This window comes from Lolium rigidum, chromosome 3 (assembly GCF_022539505.1).
Source record: "Lolium rigidum isolate FL_2022 chromosome 3, APGP_CSIRO_Lrig_0.1, whole genome shotgun sequence".
NCBI lineage: Eukaryota > Viridiplantae > Streptophyta > Magnoliopsida > Poales > Poaceae > Lolium > Lolium rigidum.
The window spans coordinates 30759744-30781037 of NC_061510.1; the positions used below are offsets into that span (position 1 = coordinate 30759744).

A 21294-nucleotide genomic window follows, 5' to 3' on the forward strand; every position below is an offset into this window, starting at 1 on the left:
AATCGTAGTAGGTCGTTTTAGCTTTATTTTGATCAAGCAGGACCACCATATATTCGTACACCTCGTACGGATCATGGGTGGATCGGCTCCTTGAGCCGATCCACAGGACAACCTGAGAGCCGATCGAGGCTCGTATTTAATGTTTACGTGTATGCCATGCAGGAAACTAAGCGAGGCACATCCAACACCTTCCCGACCGGGTATAGGTCGGTGGCACGCCCTTGCACCGAGCATCGGACGTGCGTGCCGAGTCTTTGCGGGCCGTCGCTCGGAGGGACCAGGGCCAACCGCAGTCCCGGGAGCCTCCCGGCTCTACCGTGTTGCCCGTCGCTGCTCGCCGGTGGGTTTCGACCGCAACACATTCTCGGCACGCCCGGTGGGACAATCTTCGACATCAACCGCATCGCCATCTACATCTGAGATGGCGGAAGGCACTCCAGTCACGTACGAGGATCTGACCGAGGAGCTCACGAAGAAGCATGACGAGGTCAAAGCGATCCTCGAAGCCGACCTCATCGGCTCTTTTCACAGAACCCTCTCACACGGCATCAGGTGGAAAGGGTTCTCACCTGAAGGCGCGCTCGATGGAGTGGACCTGTCCGCCCCGTCAGAAGAACGCACCGAGTCTCTGCGTCGGGAGATTAACTTCATGGTAGCTCATTCGCCGCACCGCCATTCCGAGAGCCTGGTGAACACTTTGGAGCGTGTCGCTCTTCGGGTGATCCAGGAAATCATGAGGCATCAGTACTCTCTGTCAGGACCAGCTCTAGGGACTCACCAAGGAGAGATGCCACTCCAGTCCCGTCCACCGCTTCCATTCGCGTTGGCAGCACCAGAAGTGCCGAGTTCACCGGCATACGTCGTCTACAAGATCGGGGGTGACCCTAGTGACCACCAGTTCTTGCATGAGGCACCTAAGGAGATCCCTCACGGATACACGTGCACATACGTGCCAGACTGCAGTAACTGGGCAATCACAAACCAGACTGCAACAGCAGGGATTTCTGGAACAGCAGGAGGAACTTCGGGAACAGATCTTGAGAAGCAGACGTGGCTAGCTAGGTATGCCACTCCGACAAACCTCCAGAGCTCAGCTCCTGCAGTTGGCTCAGAGCTGGAAAAGCAAGCATGGCTGGCTAAGTATGCCACTCCGGCGAATCTTCAGAGTTCGATTCCTACAGCCAGCACCACGGATCAGATTAGTACCATCTTAAAAGACCAGTTCGGCATGGTGCCGAAAAGGAGGACAATCGGCTATTCCAAGGCGTACCCCAACGAGTACGAGTTGATCCCGCTACCACCCAAATATCGGCTCCCTGATTTCTCCAAGTTTAATGGATCGGATGGTTCCAGCTCCATCGAGCATGTGAGCCGATATTTGGCACAGCTGGGCACGATCTCAGCATCGGATGAGCTGCGTGTGAGGTTCTTCGCGCGAGTCCCTCACGGGATCGGCTTTCGGGTGGTACACATCGCTGCCACCGGACTCAATCCGGACTTGGAAGCAGTTGGAAGAGCAGTTCCACATGCAGTATCACTCAGAGGCTTCCGAGGCTGGCATTGCCGATCTAGCACAAGTACGACAGAAGCGCGGAGAAACAGTTTCATAATACGTCCAGCGCTTCAGGGCCGTTAGGAACCGATGTTATTCGGCTCGTGTGACTGAAAAGGAAGCAGTCGAGTTGGCGGTGGTGGGTCTCGCATCACCGATCAAGGACGTGGCCTCCCAAGCAGACTACCCTTCACTGGCGCACATGGTGCGTATGCTGTCGCATATGAACAGCGCCACCCGGATGTATACCGGGATAAATTCAAGCGTGCGGTGGTCCCGGTTGAGGCGGATGAAGATGAAGGCTCGCGGGAGATCAAGAGGTAGCAGTGGCTGAATGGACTCGGGGGCAAGCCCCGTGTCCTGTAAGTGGGTTAAGCCACAAGGTCCTCCAAGAGGGTTTGACTTCGATGTCACCAAGGCTGAGCAAATTTTCGACCTCTTACTTAAGGAGAAGCAGCTAAAGGTACCCGAAGGCCACAAGATCCCCACGGCTCAGGAGCTGAACGGAAAGCCATACTGCAAGTGGCATAACACGTTCACCCATGCCACCAACGACTGCAGGGTGTGGCGTCAGCAGGTCCAAATGGCGATAGAACAAGGGCGTCTAATTTTCAGCCAGTACGCCATGAAGGTCGACACACACCCCTTCCCCGCCGTTAACATGGTGGAGTGCACTTACCCTGGAGGGTGCCAACCAGGATTCTCGTTCAACATCAACATGGTAGGACCCGGGCACCACTCGGTAAGGACGGAGACGAGGGCAGCTGCTCTCATAGAAAGGACACGAGAGGAAGCCGTTCCACGCGATCGGCTCCGTCACGATGGCAAGCGCTATATCACGAGAGGGAGAAGTGAGGAACGTGAGATATCAGCGACCTCTTCTCGATCACCTCCTCAACAAATATGTGAGTCAATACGACCAACGCCGACGATACAACGACGATGATGAAAGAGATCGTCTGGCTAGGGACGCCAGGAGACACCGTCGGCATGATCGCGACGAGGAGAGATATGAGCGCCACGCCAAGGAAAAGTCGAGAGAGCAAGACGACGTGGATAGGCACCGGGACTACCCCTTCTTCGGACACTACCGGGATTCGAGGAATGAGCCGATTGCCTACAATCGGCAACCGCCTGAATGTAGACAGAAGAAGAAGGATGCAGACTAACGTGTCCGTGTTCAAACGTCTAGGGCCTCTCCCGCCTCGGAACAAGCACGCCGAGTCCTCTCGGGTAGAAGATCTCGAGGAACTAGAGGACGATGATGAAGAAGAAGATAAGTACCATCGGCCAAGGTGGTGCCCCGATGGACTCGGCCGTTCCCAAAAGCGTAGGGTTCAGCGACTACGTGGTTTGGAGGAAGCCGAAAGGTTATACCCGCACACGTTAAGGAAGGCGCGCCCGATCCGGCCGCGAAAATTCAGCGAACCCCGGACGAAGAAGGTCGGCCACAAAGGAAAGAGTGGCGCCCCGGACAAAAGAAAGCCGATGATGAGACATCGGCCGGCACAAACATGGTGTTCATCCTTCCAACGGAGTTTAGTGCTCCAGGATTAGACGAAGCACTCGTGGCACAACTTGATCGCGGCCCACGGCCGGTTATCTTTGAGAAGCCACGAGAAAGAAGCTACGGACATCCGAAGGCCCCGTACTTGCGAGGCTATATCAATGGGCAGCCTGTCAACAAGATGCTGGTGGACACCGGAGCGGCGATCAACATTATGCCATACTCCATGCTACGTCGGTTGGGACGCTCTAGCTCGGATCCGATCAAGACCAAAGTGACACCGAGCGATTTCAACGGCCAAGCATCCGACGCACAAGGTGTTCCGAACGTGGATCTGACCGTAGGGAGGAAAACCATCCCTACGACGTTCTTTATTGTCGACAGCAAGAGCACCTATGCTGTCCTGCTAGGGAGAGATTGGATCCACGCCAACTGTTGCATTCCATCCACGATGCACCAATGCCTAATACAGTGGGATTGAGATGAAGTAGAGGTCGTCCACGCAGATGATTCAGCCGAGATTTCAACGGCTGGCATGAACGTTTGGGAGACGACAGGCCAAGAGCCACTCTCAGGCATCAATTTGGACGACTGCGAGCGCATCGACGTGACGAAGGACGGGGTGAGGCTGGTCTTATCCACCGGCCTGACCGTGTAACAAGAGCAACGTCTATGGACAAACGTGGCGATGCCGATCCGTGTGATCGGCCCCAAAGATCTATGGAGGAACATTGCAAAACCTTCATTGAGCGATTCAATCAACATGGAGGCCGATTCCAACGAATCGGCCAAAATTATCCTCACCATACGTTCCGCTCGTGTTCAACGTCGATCTAATGGGCAGCGGTTTTACGTCGGCCGATGAGCTGGAAAAAGTCAACATTGGTCCTAACGGAGCCGACGTTCAAATACAGTGCCTTGGCTAGCTACAGAGCCGATATCCGCAGTTACCTGGCAGATTCGGCTCGGGGGGCACCTAATCAGATGAGCATGTGCGATACATGTGCGGTGAAATATTGGGGGCCGATAGAAAAATCGGCCAGTAAAAAAAATTCTCATGATGTACAGCCGATGCACGGACATCGACTTTAGAGCTAAGGAACAAAGCCGATGCACAGCCATCGACTCTAGTACAAATTTCGTGGGATCTACCAGTTGCGTGTTCAAGACACGAGGACCTTGATGACCCACAAGTATAGGGGGTGTATCGTAGTACTTTCGATAAATAAGAGTGTCGAACCCAACGAGGAGCAGAAGGTGTTGACAAGCAGTTTCGATGAAGGATTCACTGTAAATGCTCACAGACAAGTATTCGGGGGTTTTGATGTAACGGATGAATAAAGTACGAGTAAGTAAAATGCGAGAGAAATAATTGCAGCGAGTGGCCCAATCCTTTTTAGCACAAAGGACAAGCCGGTTTGTTTACTTATAATGACCAAACGTTCTCGAGGACACACGGGATTTTAGTCTAGTGCTTTCGCTACATACAGCTGATTAATCTTCATTGTCTTGATAAGTGTTGTGTGGGCGAACCTATGCTAATGTACCACCCTTCCTAGGACTAATACATACTTGTGATTATACCCCTTGCAAGCATCCGCAACTACAAGAAAGTAATTAAGATAAATCTAACCACAGACCTTAAACTCGAGATCCTGCGATCCCTCCCGCATCGATATACCAACGGGGGTTTAGGTTTCGTCACTCCGGCAACCCCGCAGCTTGGCAAACGAGTACAAGATGCATTCCCCTAGGCCCATAAATGGTGAAGTGTCGTGTAGTCGACGTTCACACGACACCACTAGAAGAATAACACCACAACTTAAATATCATAACATTGAATATTAATCAACCATAATTCACTAGTAACATTTAGACTTCACCCATGTCCTCAAGAACTAAACGAACTACTCACGAGATATCATATGGAACATGATCAGAGGTGATATGATGATGAATAACAATCTGAACATAAACCTTGGTTCAATGGTTTCACTCAATAGCATCAATAACAAGTAGAAATCATTACCGGGAGAGTTTCCACTATCAAACAATCAAGATCAAACCCAAATTGCTACAGCGGTGACGATGTCCAGCGGTGGAGATGGCGGTGATGATGGTGGAGATGATGATGATGGTGATGGAGATGATGTCCAGCTCGATGGCGGTGACAATGGCGTCGATTTCCCCCTCCGGGAGGGAATTTCCCCGGCAGATTCCTGCCCGCCGGAGAGCTCTTTTCTCTCTGGTGTTCTCCGCCCCGCAGATGCGGCTGTAACCCTTCGTGAGGATTCCTCCGTGGCTTCGGTCTTCGGGACGAAGGGTTTCGCGAAGAAAAGGAGGCGAAAGAGGCTGTGGGGGCCCCACACCACATGGTGGCGCGGCCAGGCCATGGGCCGCGCCGCCCTATGGTGTGGGCCTACCTTGGGTCCAACTGGCTCCCCCTTCTGGCTTCCTTCGTCATCTGGAAAAATAGGATTTTTGGTAAAACTTCCTTCCACAGTTGATCTTCCGAAATATTGCATCCTGACGGTGCTTTTTCCAGCAGAATCCTGGCTCCGGTGCTCGATCTCCAAATAAACATGAAACATGCAAAATAGATGAAATAACATAAGTATTGTGTCCCAATATGAAATATATCAATGAATAACAACAAATTATGATATAAAATAGTGATGCAAATTGGACGTATCAACTCCCCCAAGCTTAGACTTCGCTTGTCCCCAAGCGAAACTGAACTCGGTAAACAGGTCCACATGTTTATGGAGTGAAGAGTCGATAAATAAAATACGGACAAGAAGCATCATATTCATTCACACAAGACATTATAGTAAACAACTTCCTCATATAACTCAATCTTGAAACAAGTGTAAGGTAATCACAAATAAAGGTGCATAAGAAATCATAATTGGTGATGGCAAACCTTGTTCTTGGTCAGAGAACAGTTAACAGATTATACTTATCTATTGAGCAGCGCTCTCATATTAAAGCTTATGGTAAACTTGCATACTCAATCATATTAATCATTGATGACTTTCAAAGCCATATTCATTCAGGTAAAACTTGTACTAAACAAGAAAGAGTAAAGACATGATGAAGCAAATCACAATGTAATAGTTTGATCACAACAACTCAAATGCTTGCTTGAGATGGAGGGAAATAGGTTTACTGACTCAACATAAAGTAAAAGACAGGCCCTTCGCGAGGGAAGCGAGGGATTAAATCATGTGCTAGAGCTTTTTCAGCTTTGAAATCATATAAAGAGAATAAAAGTAAAGTTTTTAGAGGTGTTTGTTGTTGTCAACGATCGGTAGCAGGTACTCTAACCCCATTGCCAAACGAGACCTCCAAAGAGCGGCTCCCAAGAAGGACGTTATCTCTACCGAGCAAGGTAGATCATCCCTCTTCTCTTTTGTTTACACATGTATTTTAGTTTATTTAAGGATGACACTCCCCCCAACCTTTGCTTACACAAGCCATGGCTAACCGAATCCTCGGGTGCCTTCCAACAATCTCATACCATGGAGGAGTGTCTATTGCAAAATTAAGTTGCTTACTCGATGAATCGGGACAAAACATGTGAAGAGAATTATTAATGAAAGTTGATTAATTGGGGCTGGGAACCCCGTTGCCGGCTCTTATTGCAAAATTATAGGATAAGTGGATGAAGCCACTAGTCCATTAGTGGAGGCTGCCTAACAAGACTGAAAGATAAAACACCACATACTTCCTCATGAGCTATAAAACATTGACACAAATAAAGAGTAATAAATTTTGAATTGTTTAAAGGTAGCACATGAAGTATTTACTTGGAATGGCAGAAAATACCATGCAGTAGGTAGATATGGTGGACACAAATGGCATAGGTTTGGGTTCAGGTTTGGATGCACGAGAAGTATTCCTTCTCAGTACAGGTCTTTGGCTAGCAAGGTTAAATAGCAAGCATAAGAGTTGAAGGAAACAAACAATTATACATGTGATAGAAACAATCATGCATCTTACTTGTAAGCACAAACAGTTTTAACTTTAGAATACTAAGCTAAGGACTGATAAGAAAGATAATAATATCTTCTACATGTATTTCCTCTATTCTTCTCGAACTCAAAGTGTTGTTGCTATTGACCATTGCTAAGTTTGCCAAAACCAAATAGATTTACTCAATACTCCCAAAGTGGTACCAATACTAAAATCAAGATCAATCATATAGTAGAAATTGCAAACTAAAATAAGGTGTGCAATATGTAAATGATAAGACTTCTCATTAATATTCCATAACGATAACTCACACCAAGGGATACATAGACAAACTAAAGGAGAGATACTTCCACACTGCAACCCATCTCATACGATAACTTCCCTACTCATGATATGACACTACTTGATAGTAAAAAGTAAAAGGTAGTAATGATGTGATACCGCGACACTCCCCCAAGTTTGGAACAAACCAAGGGGATGCCAATACCGATGATGGATTACTCCTTTGGCGATGGTGGTGATGAATCCCTCATGCGCTTCTTACAGATCTCCTTCAGCTTCAGCTTCTCAGCTTGGCAAATCTGCACTAAGTCTTGAAGAGATTCATTGTTATCCGAAGTCGGCGATGGCGAACCTGTGACGGGCATCAAGTAGTATCCCAACATTCTACGGAGTCGGTGATTCTCCTCCCTGAGTATCTCCACTTCTCTTCTTAGAGCCCGGTATTGACCACAAAACTCATCGGTAGTCCGTAGAGCTTCTTCCAGCACAGGTAAAGAGTCGAAGCCAAGAGCAGGGGGTAAAGGTCCTTGCAAGTTATGAGAGAAAGAAAGTCGAGTATCAACAGATCCCACCAAGACTTGCTTACTCCCCACAACTTGTTGCTTTTGTTTTGACGACACCCTTTTCACTTCTTCCTTCGAAGGCCCCTTGCCCTTGTTGTCGGAGGCCATGGTGCTCCTAGATTGAAAATAGATCCTGGCAGAAACAGCTTGAAACAAAACACGTCGAGAAAACGATATACGGACCTCCAGGGGTCCGGGGGATTTTATAATAAAAAAATTCAGAACAAACGGAAAGTACCAGGTCGAACCAGAGTCGGAAAGGGGCGACGAGGCGGTGCCACCATAGGTCGGCGCGGCCAGGCTGGGGCCCGCGCCGGCTCGTGGTGGCACGCCCTCGTGCGTCTTTTCCACTCCGTTTCGATCTCGTAATTTTTCATATTTTCCAAAAACAGCAAAAATATTGTTCGGAAAGTAAATCGCGAACTTTTCATTACCAGATCGTTACCTATTCAAAGTCGAGTTCTGCGGACTGTCATTTTGTCCTTTGATGAAAGCCTCCGGTGTTTCCACTTGAATAATATCAACATCAACATTATAAGAATCACCCGAGATATAATGCTTGAGTCTTTGTCCATTCACCACTTGCGTAGCATTGCCTTGGAGAGAGCTAATTTTAATTGCTCCCGAACGATACACCTCCTCAACAACATATGGTCCTTCCCATTTCGAGAGTAATTTCCCGCAAAGAATCCGAGACGAGACCGATACAATAGGACTTTATCCCCAATATTAAACTCTCTTTTGATGATCCTTCTATCATGCCATTTTTTAACTTTTTCTTTAAAGAGTTTAGCATTTTCATAAGCTTCACTTCTCCATTCATCTAGAGAACTTAATTGTAGCAACCTCTTATTACCGGCAAGTTTAGGATCTTTATTTAATTCTCTAACAGCCCAATAAGCTTTGTGTTCTAGTTCTAAAGGTAAATGACAAGATTTTCCGTAAACCATTTTATAAGGTGACATTCCCATGGGGTTTTGATAAGCAGTTCTATAAGCCCATAGTGCGTCTTTCAATTTACTAGCCCAATTCTTTCTAGATTTATTAACGGTCTTCTGCAAGATAGATTTAATTTCTTATTTGATAATTCTACTTGACCACTACTTTGAGGGTGATAAGCGGAAGCAATTCTATGATTAATACCATACCTAGCAAGAGTCTTTCTAAAACCTCCATGAATAAAATGAGAACCTCCATCAGTCATAATATATCTAGGTACTCCAAATCTAGGAAAAATAATATCTAAAAGCATTTTTAAAGAGGTCTCACCGTCAGCACTTTTTGTAGGTATGGCTTCCACCCATTTAGTAACATAATCAACAAGCAACAAGTATATGAGTGTTACCTTTTGAAGAGGGAAAAGGTCCCATGAAGTCAAATCCCCAACAATCAAACGGTTCAATAACAAGAGTATAATTCATAGGCATTTCATTGCGTCTGGAGATATTACCAACCCTTTGACATTCATCACAAGATAAAATAAACTTCCTTGCATCTTTGAAGAGAGTTGACCAATAAAAACCTGATTGTAGAACCTTTTGCGCGGTTCTATCTCCGGCGTGATGTCCTCCATAAGCACTACCATGACATTTACTCAATATCTCTTGTTGTTCATATTCGGGAACACACCTTCGCAGAATACCATCCACTCCTTCTTTATATAAGTGTGGGTCATCCAGAAATAATGCCTCAAGTCATAAAAGAATTTCCTCCTCTGCTGAGCTGAAAAGGTTGGCGGCAAGTACTTGGAAACAATAAAGTTAGCATAATCAGCATACCAAGGACTATCTCGCGAGCTCACCTTTATTACAGCCAATTGTTCATTTGGAAAACTATCATTAACAGGAACAGGATCATAAGCAATATTTTCCAATCTAGACAAATTATCGGCAACAGGATTATCAGCACCTTTCCTATCTACAATATGTAAATCAAATTCTTGCAATAGAAGTACCCATCTAATAAGCCTCGGCTTAGCATCTTTCTTTGTCATAAGGTATCTAATTGCAAGCATGATCAAGTATGAATTGTAACTTTTGAATCAACAATATAAGATCTAAATTTATCACAAGCAAAGACTACGACTAACAATTCTTTTTCAGTAGTAGCATAATTTCTTTGAGCAGCATCAAGAGTTTTACTAGCATAATGAATAACATTTAATTTTTTATCTACTCGTTATCCAAGAACAACGCCTACAAGCAAAATCACTAGCATCACACATAATTTCAAAAGGTAAGTTCCAATCAGGAGGTTCAACTACAGGAGCAGTTGTTAAGGCTTTCTTTAGAGTTTCAAAAGCTTCCTTACAATCATCATCAAAAACAAAAGGTACATCTTTTTGAAGAAGATTAGTAAGAGGCTTTGAAATCTTGGAGAAATCTTTAATAAATCTCCTATAAAACCCAGCATGACCAAGAACACTACGAATACCTTTAACATCCCTCGGATAGGGCATCTTCTCAATGGCTTCAACTTTAGCTCTATCAACTTCAATACCTCTCTCGTAAATTTTATGTCCCAATACAATTCCTTCATTAACCATAAAGTGGCATTTCTCCCAATTAAGAACAAGGTTAGTTTCTTCACATCTCTGCAAAACTTTATCAAGGTTTCGCAAGCAACTATCAAAAGAATTCCCGTAGACGGAAAAATCATCCATGAATACTTCCACAATACTCTCACAAAAGCCATGAAAAATAGCAGACATGCATCTTTGAAAAGTAGCAGGAGCATTACATAAACCAAAAGGCATACGCCTATAAGCATAAGTTCCATAGGGACAAGTAAAAGTGGTTTTCTCTTGATCTTTAGCTTTAACAGCAATTTGTGAAAACCCAGAATAACCATCAAGAAAGCAAAAAATGAGTATTTTTAGATAACCTTTCTAGCATTTGATCAATAAATGGTAAAGGTAATGATCTTTCTTAGTAACTTTATTAACTTTCCGATAATCAATGCACATTCTATACCCTACAACTACTCTTTGAGGTATGAGCTCATCATTATCATTAGGCACAACAGTCATTCCTCCTTTCTTAGGAACGCAATGCACAGGACTAACCCATCTACTATCAGCAATAGGATATATAATACCAGCTTCAAGAAGTCGTAATACCTCATTTCTTACCACATCCATCATCTTGGGAATTAGACGACGCTGAGGTTCAACAACAGGCTTTGCATCATCTTCCATATTAATGGCATGTTGGCAAATAGAGGGAGAAATCCCCTTCAAGTCATCAAGAGTATAGCCAATAGCACCTCGGTGTTTCTTCAATATTTGCAATAATCTTTCTTCTTCAAACTCTGTAAGCTTAGAACTAATAATAACACGATATATTTTCTTATCATCAATATGAGCATATTTAAGATTATCAAGCAAAGGCTTTAAATCAAAAACAGGATCTTCCTTTGGTGGCGGTGTTGTACCCAAATCTTCCACCGGTAAATCATGCTTGAGAATAGGTTGGCGAAGAAAAATCTCCTCAAGCTCATCTCTTTCTTTCCTAAAAACTTCACTCTCGCTATTCTCCAAATGTTGCTGCAAAGGATTACTAGGAACAAGAACAATAGATGCACACTCGCTCCATTTTAAAATCATTACTAGGCAAATCAGCTTTATAAGGAGTTTTGGTAAATTTAGAGAAGTTAAACTCATAAGATTCACCAGACAAATTTAGTCAAAATTTTCTCTTTCTTGCAATCTATAATAGCTCCACAAGTATTTAGAAAAGGTCTACCAAAAATGATAGGACAATAATCACTAGCAGCAGAACCAAGTACCAAAAAGTCGGCAGGATATTTAATCTTACCACATAAAACTTCCACATCTCGAACAATACCAATTGGAGAAATAGTTTCTCTATTAGCCAGCTGAATAACCACATCAATATCTTCAAGTTCACAAGAATCAATTTCGTGCATAATCTCCGTGTAAAGCTCATAAGGTATAGCACTAACACTTGCACCAATATCACATAAACCATAATAGCAATGATCACCAATTCTAACAGATAGCATAGGAACACTAGCTTGTTTGGGTTTATTAGGATGTGAAACAATATTAGAAGCATCTTCACAGAAAATAATATGACCATCCTTCACATTTTCAATCACAAGATCTTTAACTATTGCAACAGCAGGTTCAACTTTTATTTGTTCTTCAGGTTCTATAGGTTTCTTTTCACTTTTATGAACCGCACTATTTATAACAGAGTACTCTTTCATTTTAGCAGGAAAAGGAGTTTTTTCAATATAAGCTTCAGGAATAACACTTTCAGCAGTTTCAACTACAACACACTTATTAATAGATGAATCAATTTTATCTTTATACGGTTCATGATACTTATCAAAATTCTTCTTAGGCAATTCATAATGAGAGGCAAAAGCTTTATAAAGGTTTGCAGCAACTTGAGAATCAAGACCATATGTAGCACTCATATTACGAAATGTATCAAGTATCCATAAAAGCTTCAATGCATTTATAATCATAAATTATACCCGATTCTCTATCCTTGTCGTTCTCCCAACCTTCGGTATTTTCTTGGATCCGATCAAGAAGGTCCCTTTTAAACTCTTCTTTATTGCGTGTAAATGATCCGGAACAAGAAGTATCCGAGCAAGGTCTTGTCTTGAAAAGAAAGTCTTGCATAGAAATTATCAATAATAACATTACCGGAAGCTCATGAATGGGGCATTTGAGCATTAAAGACTTCAATCTCCCCCAAGCTTGGGCAATACTCTCTCCATCATGAGGCCAGAAATTATATATGCGATTCCGATCTTTGTGAATTTCACTTGGAGGATAAAATTTGGAATAAAATAAAGGCACAATGTCCTCCCAATCAAGAGAATCACCATTCTTCAGCGAATTTATACCAATGCGCCGCTTTACCGTACAGCGATATAGAGAATAGTTTCTTTCTAACTTCATTCATGGCAATACCTGCACATTTGAATAACCCGCATAATTCATGCAAAAACAGTAAATGATCACCAGGATGGACAGTTCCATCCCCTTCATAGCGGTTATCCATAACATGTTCAATAATTTTCGTAGGTATTTTTATATGGTATTACTTCCTCACCTGGCGCCTCATCCACTACCGTTGCAGTAGTAGTAGATTTCCCAAATAGAAATTGAAGAGAAGATCTCTCCATAATGACTTATAGCAGACAGAGTAAATAAAATCAGCATAAACAGTAAAGGTTTTCCTTACCAATTTCACTTACCAATAGCGCTTCACTCCCCGGCAACGGCGCCGTAAAATAGTCTTGATGACCCACAAGTATAGGGGGTGTATCGTAGTACTTTCGATAAATAAGAGTGTCGAACCCAACGAGGAGCGAAGGTGTTGACAAGCGGTTTCGATGAAGGATTTATCGTAAATGCTCACGGACAAGTATTCGGGGGTTTTGATGTAACAGATGAATAAAGTACGAGTAAGTAAAATGTGAGAGAAATAATTGCAGCGAGTGGCCCAATCCTTTTTAGCACAAAGGACAAGCCGGTTTGTTTACTTATAATGACCAAATGTTCTCGAGGACACACGGGATTTTAGTCTAGTGCTTTCGCTACATACAGCTGATTAATCTTCATTGTCTTGATAAGTGTTGTGTGGGTGAACCTATGCTAATGTACCGCCCTTCCTAGGACTAATACATACTTGTGATTATACCCCTTGCAAGCATCCGCAACTACAAGAAAGTAATTAAGATAAATCTAACCACAGCCTTAAACTCCGAGATCCTGCGATCCCTCCTGCATCGATATACCAACGGGGGTTTAGGTTTCTGTCACTCCGGCAACCCCGCAGTTGGCAAACGAGTACAAGATGCATTCCCATAGGCCCATAAATGGTGAAGTGTCGTGTAGTCGACGTTCACACGACACCACTAGAAGAATAACACCACAACTTAAATATCATAACATTGAATATTAATCAACCATAATTCACTACTAACATTTAGACTTCACCCATGTACTCAAGAACTAAACGAACTACTCACGAGACATCATATGGAACATGATCAGAGGTGATATGATGATGAATAACAATCTGAACATAAACCTTGGTTCAATGGTTTCACTCAATAGCATCAATAACAAGTAGAAATCAATACCGGGAGAGTTTCCCCTATCAAACAATCAAGATCAAACCCAAATTGCTACAGCGGTGACGATGTCCAGCGGTGGAGATGGCGGTGATGATGGTGGAGATGATGATGATGGTGATGGAGATGATGTCCAGCTCGATGGCGGTGACGATGGCGTCGATTTCCCCCTCCGGGAGGGAATTTCCCCGGCGGATTCCTGCCCGCCGGAGAGCTCTTTTCTCTCGGTGTTCTCCGCCCCGCGAGAGGCGGCCGTAACCCTTCGTGAGGATTCCTCCGTGGCTTCGGTCTTCGGGACGAAGGGTTTCGCGAAGAAAAGGAGGCGAAAGAGGCTGTGGGGGCCCCACACCACATGGTGGCGCGGCCGGAGCCATGGGCCGCGCCGCCCTATGGTGTGGGCCCACCTTGGGTCCAACTGGCTCCCCCTTCTGGCTTCCTTCGTCATCTGGAAAAATAGGATTTTTGGTAAAACTTCCTTCCGCAGTTGATCTTCCGAAATATTGCATCCCGACGGTGCTTTTTCCAGTAGAATCTCGGCTCCGGTGCTCGATCTCCAAATAATCATGAAACATGCAAAATAGATGAAATAACATAAGTATTGTGTCCCAATATGAAATATATCAATGAATAACAGCAAATTATGATATAAAATAGTGATGCAAATTGGACGTATCAAACCTCCAACTCTGTGCGCAAGGTTGCCAGTTCAGCAGTGCTGTCAGAGGAGTTTTGGCGTACAAGACAACCTTGTCAGAGGAGTTTTGGTTTCTAAGCCGTTGGTGATCATCTGCAATATCGGCTTTCAACGGAAGAAAGGTGATCGGCTCGGCTGGCTCTGCATGGTAGCTTTCTCAGATTTGATCGAGCTCAGGTCCATTTGTCTGAATTGCGTGTCCTCATCACTGTTTTCGCCTTGACTGAGGCTCGGGGGGCAGCTGACCTGGTAGATGCTCTGTTTTTAGAAGCCGATTGGAGTGTCATCGGCTGGTCCTGCGTCGCAACCTTCTTCAAAGTGGTGAGTTGTTGCAGAAGAAGGTCACCAGAGCTGCTGGAAGGAGCCGGAAAGGGAAGCCATCATCATCTACAGGGTCATGGCCGTTTCTGTTGCTGCAAAAAGATAGAGCAAGGCGCTATGTTCGGACAGCCAGGAGCGATTAAGGATCACCTTCAGGCCAGAGACCATAGCGTGGGCATTGGATGATGTTGCCTTTGGGTCCGTTGCAGCTGCAAATCTGCGCGATTGATATCTGAGTGTCATATGGCCGTGGGTTGGATCTGTTCAAGTGGCGATTTGGGGATCTGAGTTTTGCTCTTTCAGACAAGTCGCAGATTACCATTTGGATAGACGATAGAGTTGGCTTTGCTCGCGTTTCGTGGCAAGGTCCGATGCACTACCATCGGCTCTTGATTTGCTGATTTTTTTTAGCAATCGGCAAAATTGGTAAAAGGACGAAATCAGCTGAGGAATTTCTTCTTCATTAATAAGAGGGTTTTTTATAATGAAGAGCCGATTGCTCAAGAAAGGAAGAACAAAAGAAGAGCCGATTGCTCAGGAACTACTAGTCCTACATTACTAATCCTCGCTGGCCTCATCGTCGGCATCGTAGCTGCCGTCGGCACTGCTTCCGGAGAATTCCTCGTCGCTGCTGCCCCAGCCCTCGGCCGGAGCCTCTTCTTCCTCGGCATCATCATCGTCCTCGCTGTCCGCCCAAGCGCGGAAGCGCTTCGCCGGCGGATACCCAGCGGAGGAGGAGGAATCATCCTCCTCCTCCTCCTCTTCTTCTTCATCTACTTCTTCTTCTTCCTCCTCCTCGTCGGAGGAGGTGGGGTTCGCCCAGGAGTGGAGGTCTTCTTCGCTCTCGCTCTTCAGCTCCCCTTCGATGAGGAACTCGAGGTCGTCCTCCCCATCGGTCAGAGGTAAGTCACCATCTGACCCGACGAGTGCTTCGGGTGGGCCATCTGGCACGTGGTCAAAGTTCCACTCCTGCTCACTCGAGGAGGAAGATTGTAAAGAGAGGCCTGAGGAGATGGAGGAAGAGGAAGACATTGCTACAGGGAAAGAGGGTTTTTTAGGTGCCGATGGCCGGAACAGAGCAAGAGGATGAAGTGGCGAACCGTTCGGCACAGTTAAATAAAGGGGGTATAGTGGAGATTTAATGCCATTGCGGTTTCCGAGGGGGTGATGTTAAAGCTGTCAAATCTTGCAAAGAAGTTGAGGAGGCAAGGCGTCATGATGAAGGATACTGCGACGGTTCTGCTCTGCCACGACATGACCCGACGAAGAAAAAACAGAGTGATTTTGGAATTGTCATTTCCAAAACCAGGGGGGCATGTGTTATCACCAGAATTTGACCGGATCAGAGGTGGGCCGCGATTGAAGATGGGCTTGAAGAATATACATAGAAGAAATACATGAATCGGCCTTGTATATAAAGTTTGGGCTAGTTTGCCCGTGTATCTGTAACATAGTAGGATACGTGTCGGTTAGATAGAGTTTGGCTCGTACACGGTTGGGATTATTCCCACGTTAGAAAGTCTACGGACTATAAATATGTATCTAGGGTTTATGAAATAAATAACAATCACGTTCACCACAAACCAATCTAGGCGCATCGCCAACTCCCTTGTCTCGAGGGTTTCTTCCGGGTAAGCATCATGCTGCCTAGATCGCATCTTGCGATCTAGGCAGTACACGTTTATTCGTCATTCATGCGTTGCTCGTGCTGAAGCCTTGTTGATGGCGAGCAACGTAGTTATCATAGATGTGTTAGGGTTAGCATTGTTTCATATTATCATATGCTTTCGTCCGTGCAACCCTTAGACGTCTAGCCGTCCTTACACCTATCTTGGGTGTAAGGGCGGCACCCCGCTTGATCATTATTTAGTAGATCCGATCCGTTATGATTGCTCCTTGTTCTTCAAGGATTAGTTTAATATCTGCATAGTTATGCCTTACAAACGGGTTGAAGGATCCAGTGGCGCGTAGGGTGTAGTTTGCTAGCCCTAGACAGGATGTTCCGGGGATCAACTTCGTGTTGGTTTTAGGCCTTGTCTAGGGTCGGTTTACGATCACCGTGCGTGGCCGCCGAGCTCAATCACGAGTAGGATGTTCCGATTATGTGGTGAAAACCCTAAATCGTAGTAGGTCGTTTTAGCTTTATTTTGATCAAGCAGGACCACCATATATTCGTACACCTCGTACGGATCATGGGTGGATCGGCTCCTTGAGCCGATCCACAGGACAACCTGAGAGCCGATCGAGGCTCGTATTTAATGTTTACGTGTATGCCATGCAGGAAACTAAGCGAGGCACATCCAACACCTTCCTAACCAGGTATAGGTCAGGTGGCACGCCCTTGCACCAGCATCGGACGTGCGTGCCGAGTCTTTGCGGGCCATCGCTCGGAGGGACCAGGGCCAGCCGCAGTCGTGGGAGCCTCCCGGCTCTACCGTGTTGCCCGTCGCTGCTCGTCGGTGGGTTTCTGACCGCAACAGTAAGGTCTGATTTCTGCCTCGAAGGAAATCCCTTGGTGGAACCGTGACCTAGGTCTTTGTGGCGAGGGTCACCGAAGAATAAGGTGAGGCGCCTCGTGGCGCTCGGTGTGTGGTGTGGCTCCCGCATCTTGCGGTGAGGCCTTTTGTGGCATTGGTGTGCATCGAGCAACCACACCTCAAGGTGAAGCCATTTGTGGCGTTCGGGAGAGCTAAGCCACGACACCTCTCCAATGGAGATTAACACTCGCAAGAGTGTGAACTTCGGGATAAATCATCTCTCCCACATGGCTCGGTTATCTCTATACCCGAGCTCTTTATATGCACTTTACTTTGTGATAACCATCGTGCTTGAAGTTATATATCTTGCTATCACATAGTTGCTTGTATTGCTTGGGAAATGCACTTTGGCTCATAGGAGCATTTGCTCTCATTATGTGAATCCATATTTTGAAATATCAAAAAATTCTAAACTAAATTTTTACATGTACATCTAAACATTTTATGTTGGTACACAAATTTTCAAAAAAAGAAAAAAAATTCTGTGGCTCCTGTAAAAAAGACAAATTTTGATGTTCTAACACGACTACATACCGCATATTTTTTTGTCTTTTTTGTACACACCACACAAAATGTTGTTTTTCCACGAAAACTTGTGTACGAACATAGAATATCACGATGTATACCAAAAAATTTATGTCAAATTTTTTAAACATTTTTTAAATTAATTTTTAATTATTTTATATAATGGGAGCATTTGCTCCTATGAGCCAAAACGCCACCTTCGTATTGCTTAGCATAAGTTTTTGGTACGTATAGGTGAACCATAGTATATAGAGTTTGGGCTTGACAAAGTAAGCGCTAGTTTTATTCCGCATTTGTTAAGCCCATCTCGTAAAAGTTTTAAACCGCATATTCACCTCCTCTTTAGACGACATCCGTGTTCTTTCAATTATTGCATATACTTGAGCATAACTTTTATGTTAAATTTTGGACACTTATTATGAGTAAGAGGGGGAGGGAGTAGTAAACATGGCTTTCCAAATGGTCCGAGTGTGGTGGATGTGAATCCACGCTATCACCAGCCTGTGTTGGATCAAGCATTTGTTTTTATGAATTTATTCAAGACTTGGCGCCTTTATCATTTGTGTGCAAAGAAAAGGACCGTGACCCGTGACTCTGCGCAAAAAGTCCAGCCCGAACTCCAGCAAGCAGCTTCGCAACAACAAAAAAGAAAAAAAGACCGTTTCCCTGAGGCGTTCACACAGCGCCCGACCTATGGGTGTCGTCGGCAAAAATCACTAGTACATGGCTAGCACAATGACGAGCTGGATCGCGGCGTGCTGCTCGTTCTCACAGCATCTCCAACAGCTGTGGCAAAACCGGCACGCGCAATCTCCAGCGGACGCACGAAAAAATGGTCGGGCGCTAAATATTTTATCGCGTCCGTGCTCTTGCTTTCGCGCGGGAAAGTTGCCGCTTTGGCTGGTGCGCGCTATAAAACGCCACGCGGGCGCGAACCCAACCGTCCTGAACTTTCACTCTTCGCCGCGTGTCGCTTCTCCTCCGCCTCCCTCCTCTCGCCGCTCTGCCTCCCACGCCGCGCTCGGGCCGACCCTCCGTCTCCGACGACCATGCCTTCGCGCCGCCACTCCTCCTCCGGCTACCGCGGCGTCCGCGTGCGGTCGAGCGGATGCTTCAACGCCGAGATCCGCTCCGGCGAGGAGCGCATCCGCCTCGGCACCTTCGACACAGCGCACGAGGCGGCGCACGCCTACGACGTTGTCGCCTGGCGCCTCGGCCGCCCCCGCCGCCACATGAATTTCGACGACGTTTGGATGCGCGAGCAGGCGGAGATGCTCGCGCCGCCATCGTCGGCCGTCACGAGCGAGCAGCAGCGGCGCAACCGCGAGCTTGAGCAGCGCCTGCGCATCGCGGAGCAGGACGAGCGCATCCACCTAGAGTGGGCGCGCGCGTTCTCGGAGGACGTCACCGCGATGGAGGCGTTCTACGCGCAGAAGAAGGAGCTATAATTTCATTTTGGAGCATCTCGCGGGGCAAATTTCAGCCCAGCGTACGCCATCCGTTTACAATGCAGCGGAAGGGAGGTTTAGCGCGTCGATTTTTAGTGCGCGGAGATGCTCTCAGTATTTCATTCATTGGAAGCATATATCCCGAAAAAACAAGAAAATAATAAATATCTTTACAAGGGTAGGCGGCGGCTCTTCGTCATATCTAGTCACTAAGGTAGTTAGCCGTCGGAGTAAGGCTACAGACTAGGGTTAGGTCTGGCGACTCCAAGGCGACTTGAGCCGCCACCGAACCAAATCCGGGAGCACCATGAGTATCCGTGGTATTCAGATCTCTGAGTCCAGAGAAACGGGGCGATCGGCTGGAGGGAGGACTCCGGTGGAGGTACGTCCTCAGGGATCCGACTCTCCCAAGGAAAGTTTCGGCCCAGGGGTCCTTAAGAACGAGGTACAACAGAATCCAAAAGTCGATCTATTCTTCATCGCCGACAACCCGCTCTTCGTCCACGATCCGGGTCTTGGGGAAGATCAACCGCGAACACGATCGATGGCTTCTACTAGCAATGGGGGCGAACAAGGGGGCGCCGCTGAGGCACCTACCCGCCCGAAGTTGCTCGTAGGAGACTCGTCCGTAGCCGCGGGTGACCGGGAGAGGAAGATGGCGATTGGATATGCAAGGAGGGAAAACAGCAACTGGCAGTCGGCGGCAAGGGAGGGTCTAGCAGATGTTGAGGAACTCCTGGTTGGAGAGGTTGACATGGAGGATGATGACGTAATTGAGCTTGAACCTGAGGAGGAGGAACCAGCCCCAGAGGAGGTCCATCGATGGCGTCTTGTGGGCAGGTATGTGAGCCTGCGGAGACCTGATCTTGATGATATGACTGATCACTTTAATGATGTGTGGCATCTGCGAACGGGAGTAAACCTAGCACCAATGGGGAAGAACTGGTTCCATGTTACGCTGTTCTCGGAGGGAGACTACAATTTTGTTGCAAGGGGAGGGCCATGGATCTACAGGGGTTACCCGCTCTTGGTGGCCAAAATTCCTGAAGGTAAACGCCCGTCTGAAACGGTGTTGAATTCAGTGCCTCTTTGGGTCCAGGTGTATGATATGCCTTGGAATAGACAGAAGTTGAGTACGGCACAACTTGTTGGAGCTAAGCTTGGCAAGTACTTGGAGGCAGACCTGGATGCAGATGGGTACAGCCCATATGATTTTCTGCGTGTCCGTGTAGATGTCCCAGTGGATAGAAGGCTGCTCTCAAGCATTACTACGCAGGTGAAGGGACAGAAGGAGACCTCAACCTACCTCATACGGTACGAAAGGGTGCCCTACTTCTGCTTCTGGTGTGGTTTCATAGGACATGATGACACGAGCTGTGAGAAGAAACGTATTGGAGTGCCTTCGTTGGAGTATGATACACGGCTGAGGTGTTCACCCGTCAAAAAGTTTGATCGGCGACAGGCTTATGCACCACCAAAACAGCACACACATGTTCGTAAAGGCATGAATTTTTCATCTAGCAGCGAGAACTCATCTAACTTGGGGGTACCGATGGATAGGAGGTGGAACAGAAATATTGTCCGCCATATGGGTAATCATGTACCAGAGCCGATCGATGCCAGGGATGGGTTTGATGGTTCAGAGAAGGCAGGATCATCGGAGGTGGACGCTGATTTGGCTGAAAGAATAACCAAGCTGAATCTCCCTCTGGCTCGAACTGACACACGTGTCGTTCGTGGAGGGAAACAGAGAGCTCCTAAGAAGACGGTAGG

At 46.2% G+C, this 21294-nt stretch overlaps 1 protein-coding gene across 1 annotated transcript in view; it reads left to right on the forward strand.

Annotated features, from left to right (window-relative positions):
• Positions 1–19521, forward strand: part of LOC124694588 (ent-kaurenoic acid oxidase 1-like) — a 28092-nt gene extending 8571 nt beyond the window's left edge. The window contains exon 8 of the mRNA XM_047227557.1: positions 19244–19521. Coding sequence (XP_047083513.1) covers positions 19244–19521 — 278 coding nt within the window. The remainder of the gene's footprint in view (positions 1–19243) is intronic.
• Positions 19522–21294: the final 1773 nt, after the last annotated feature.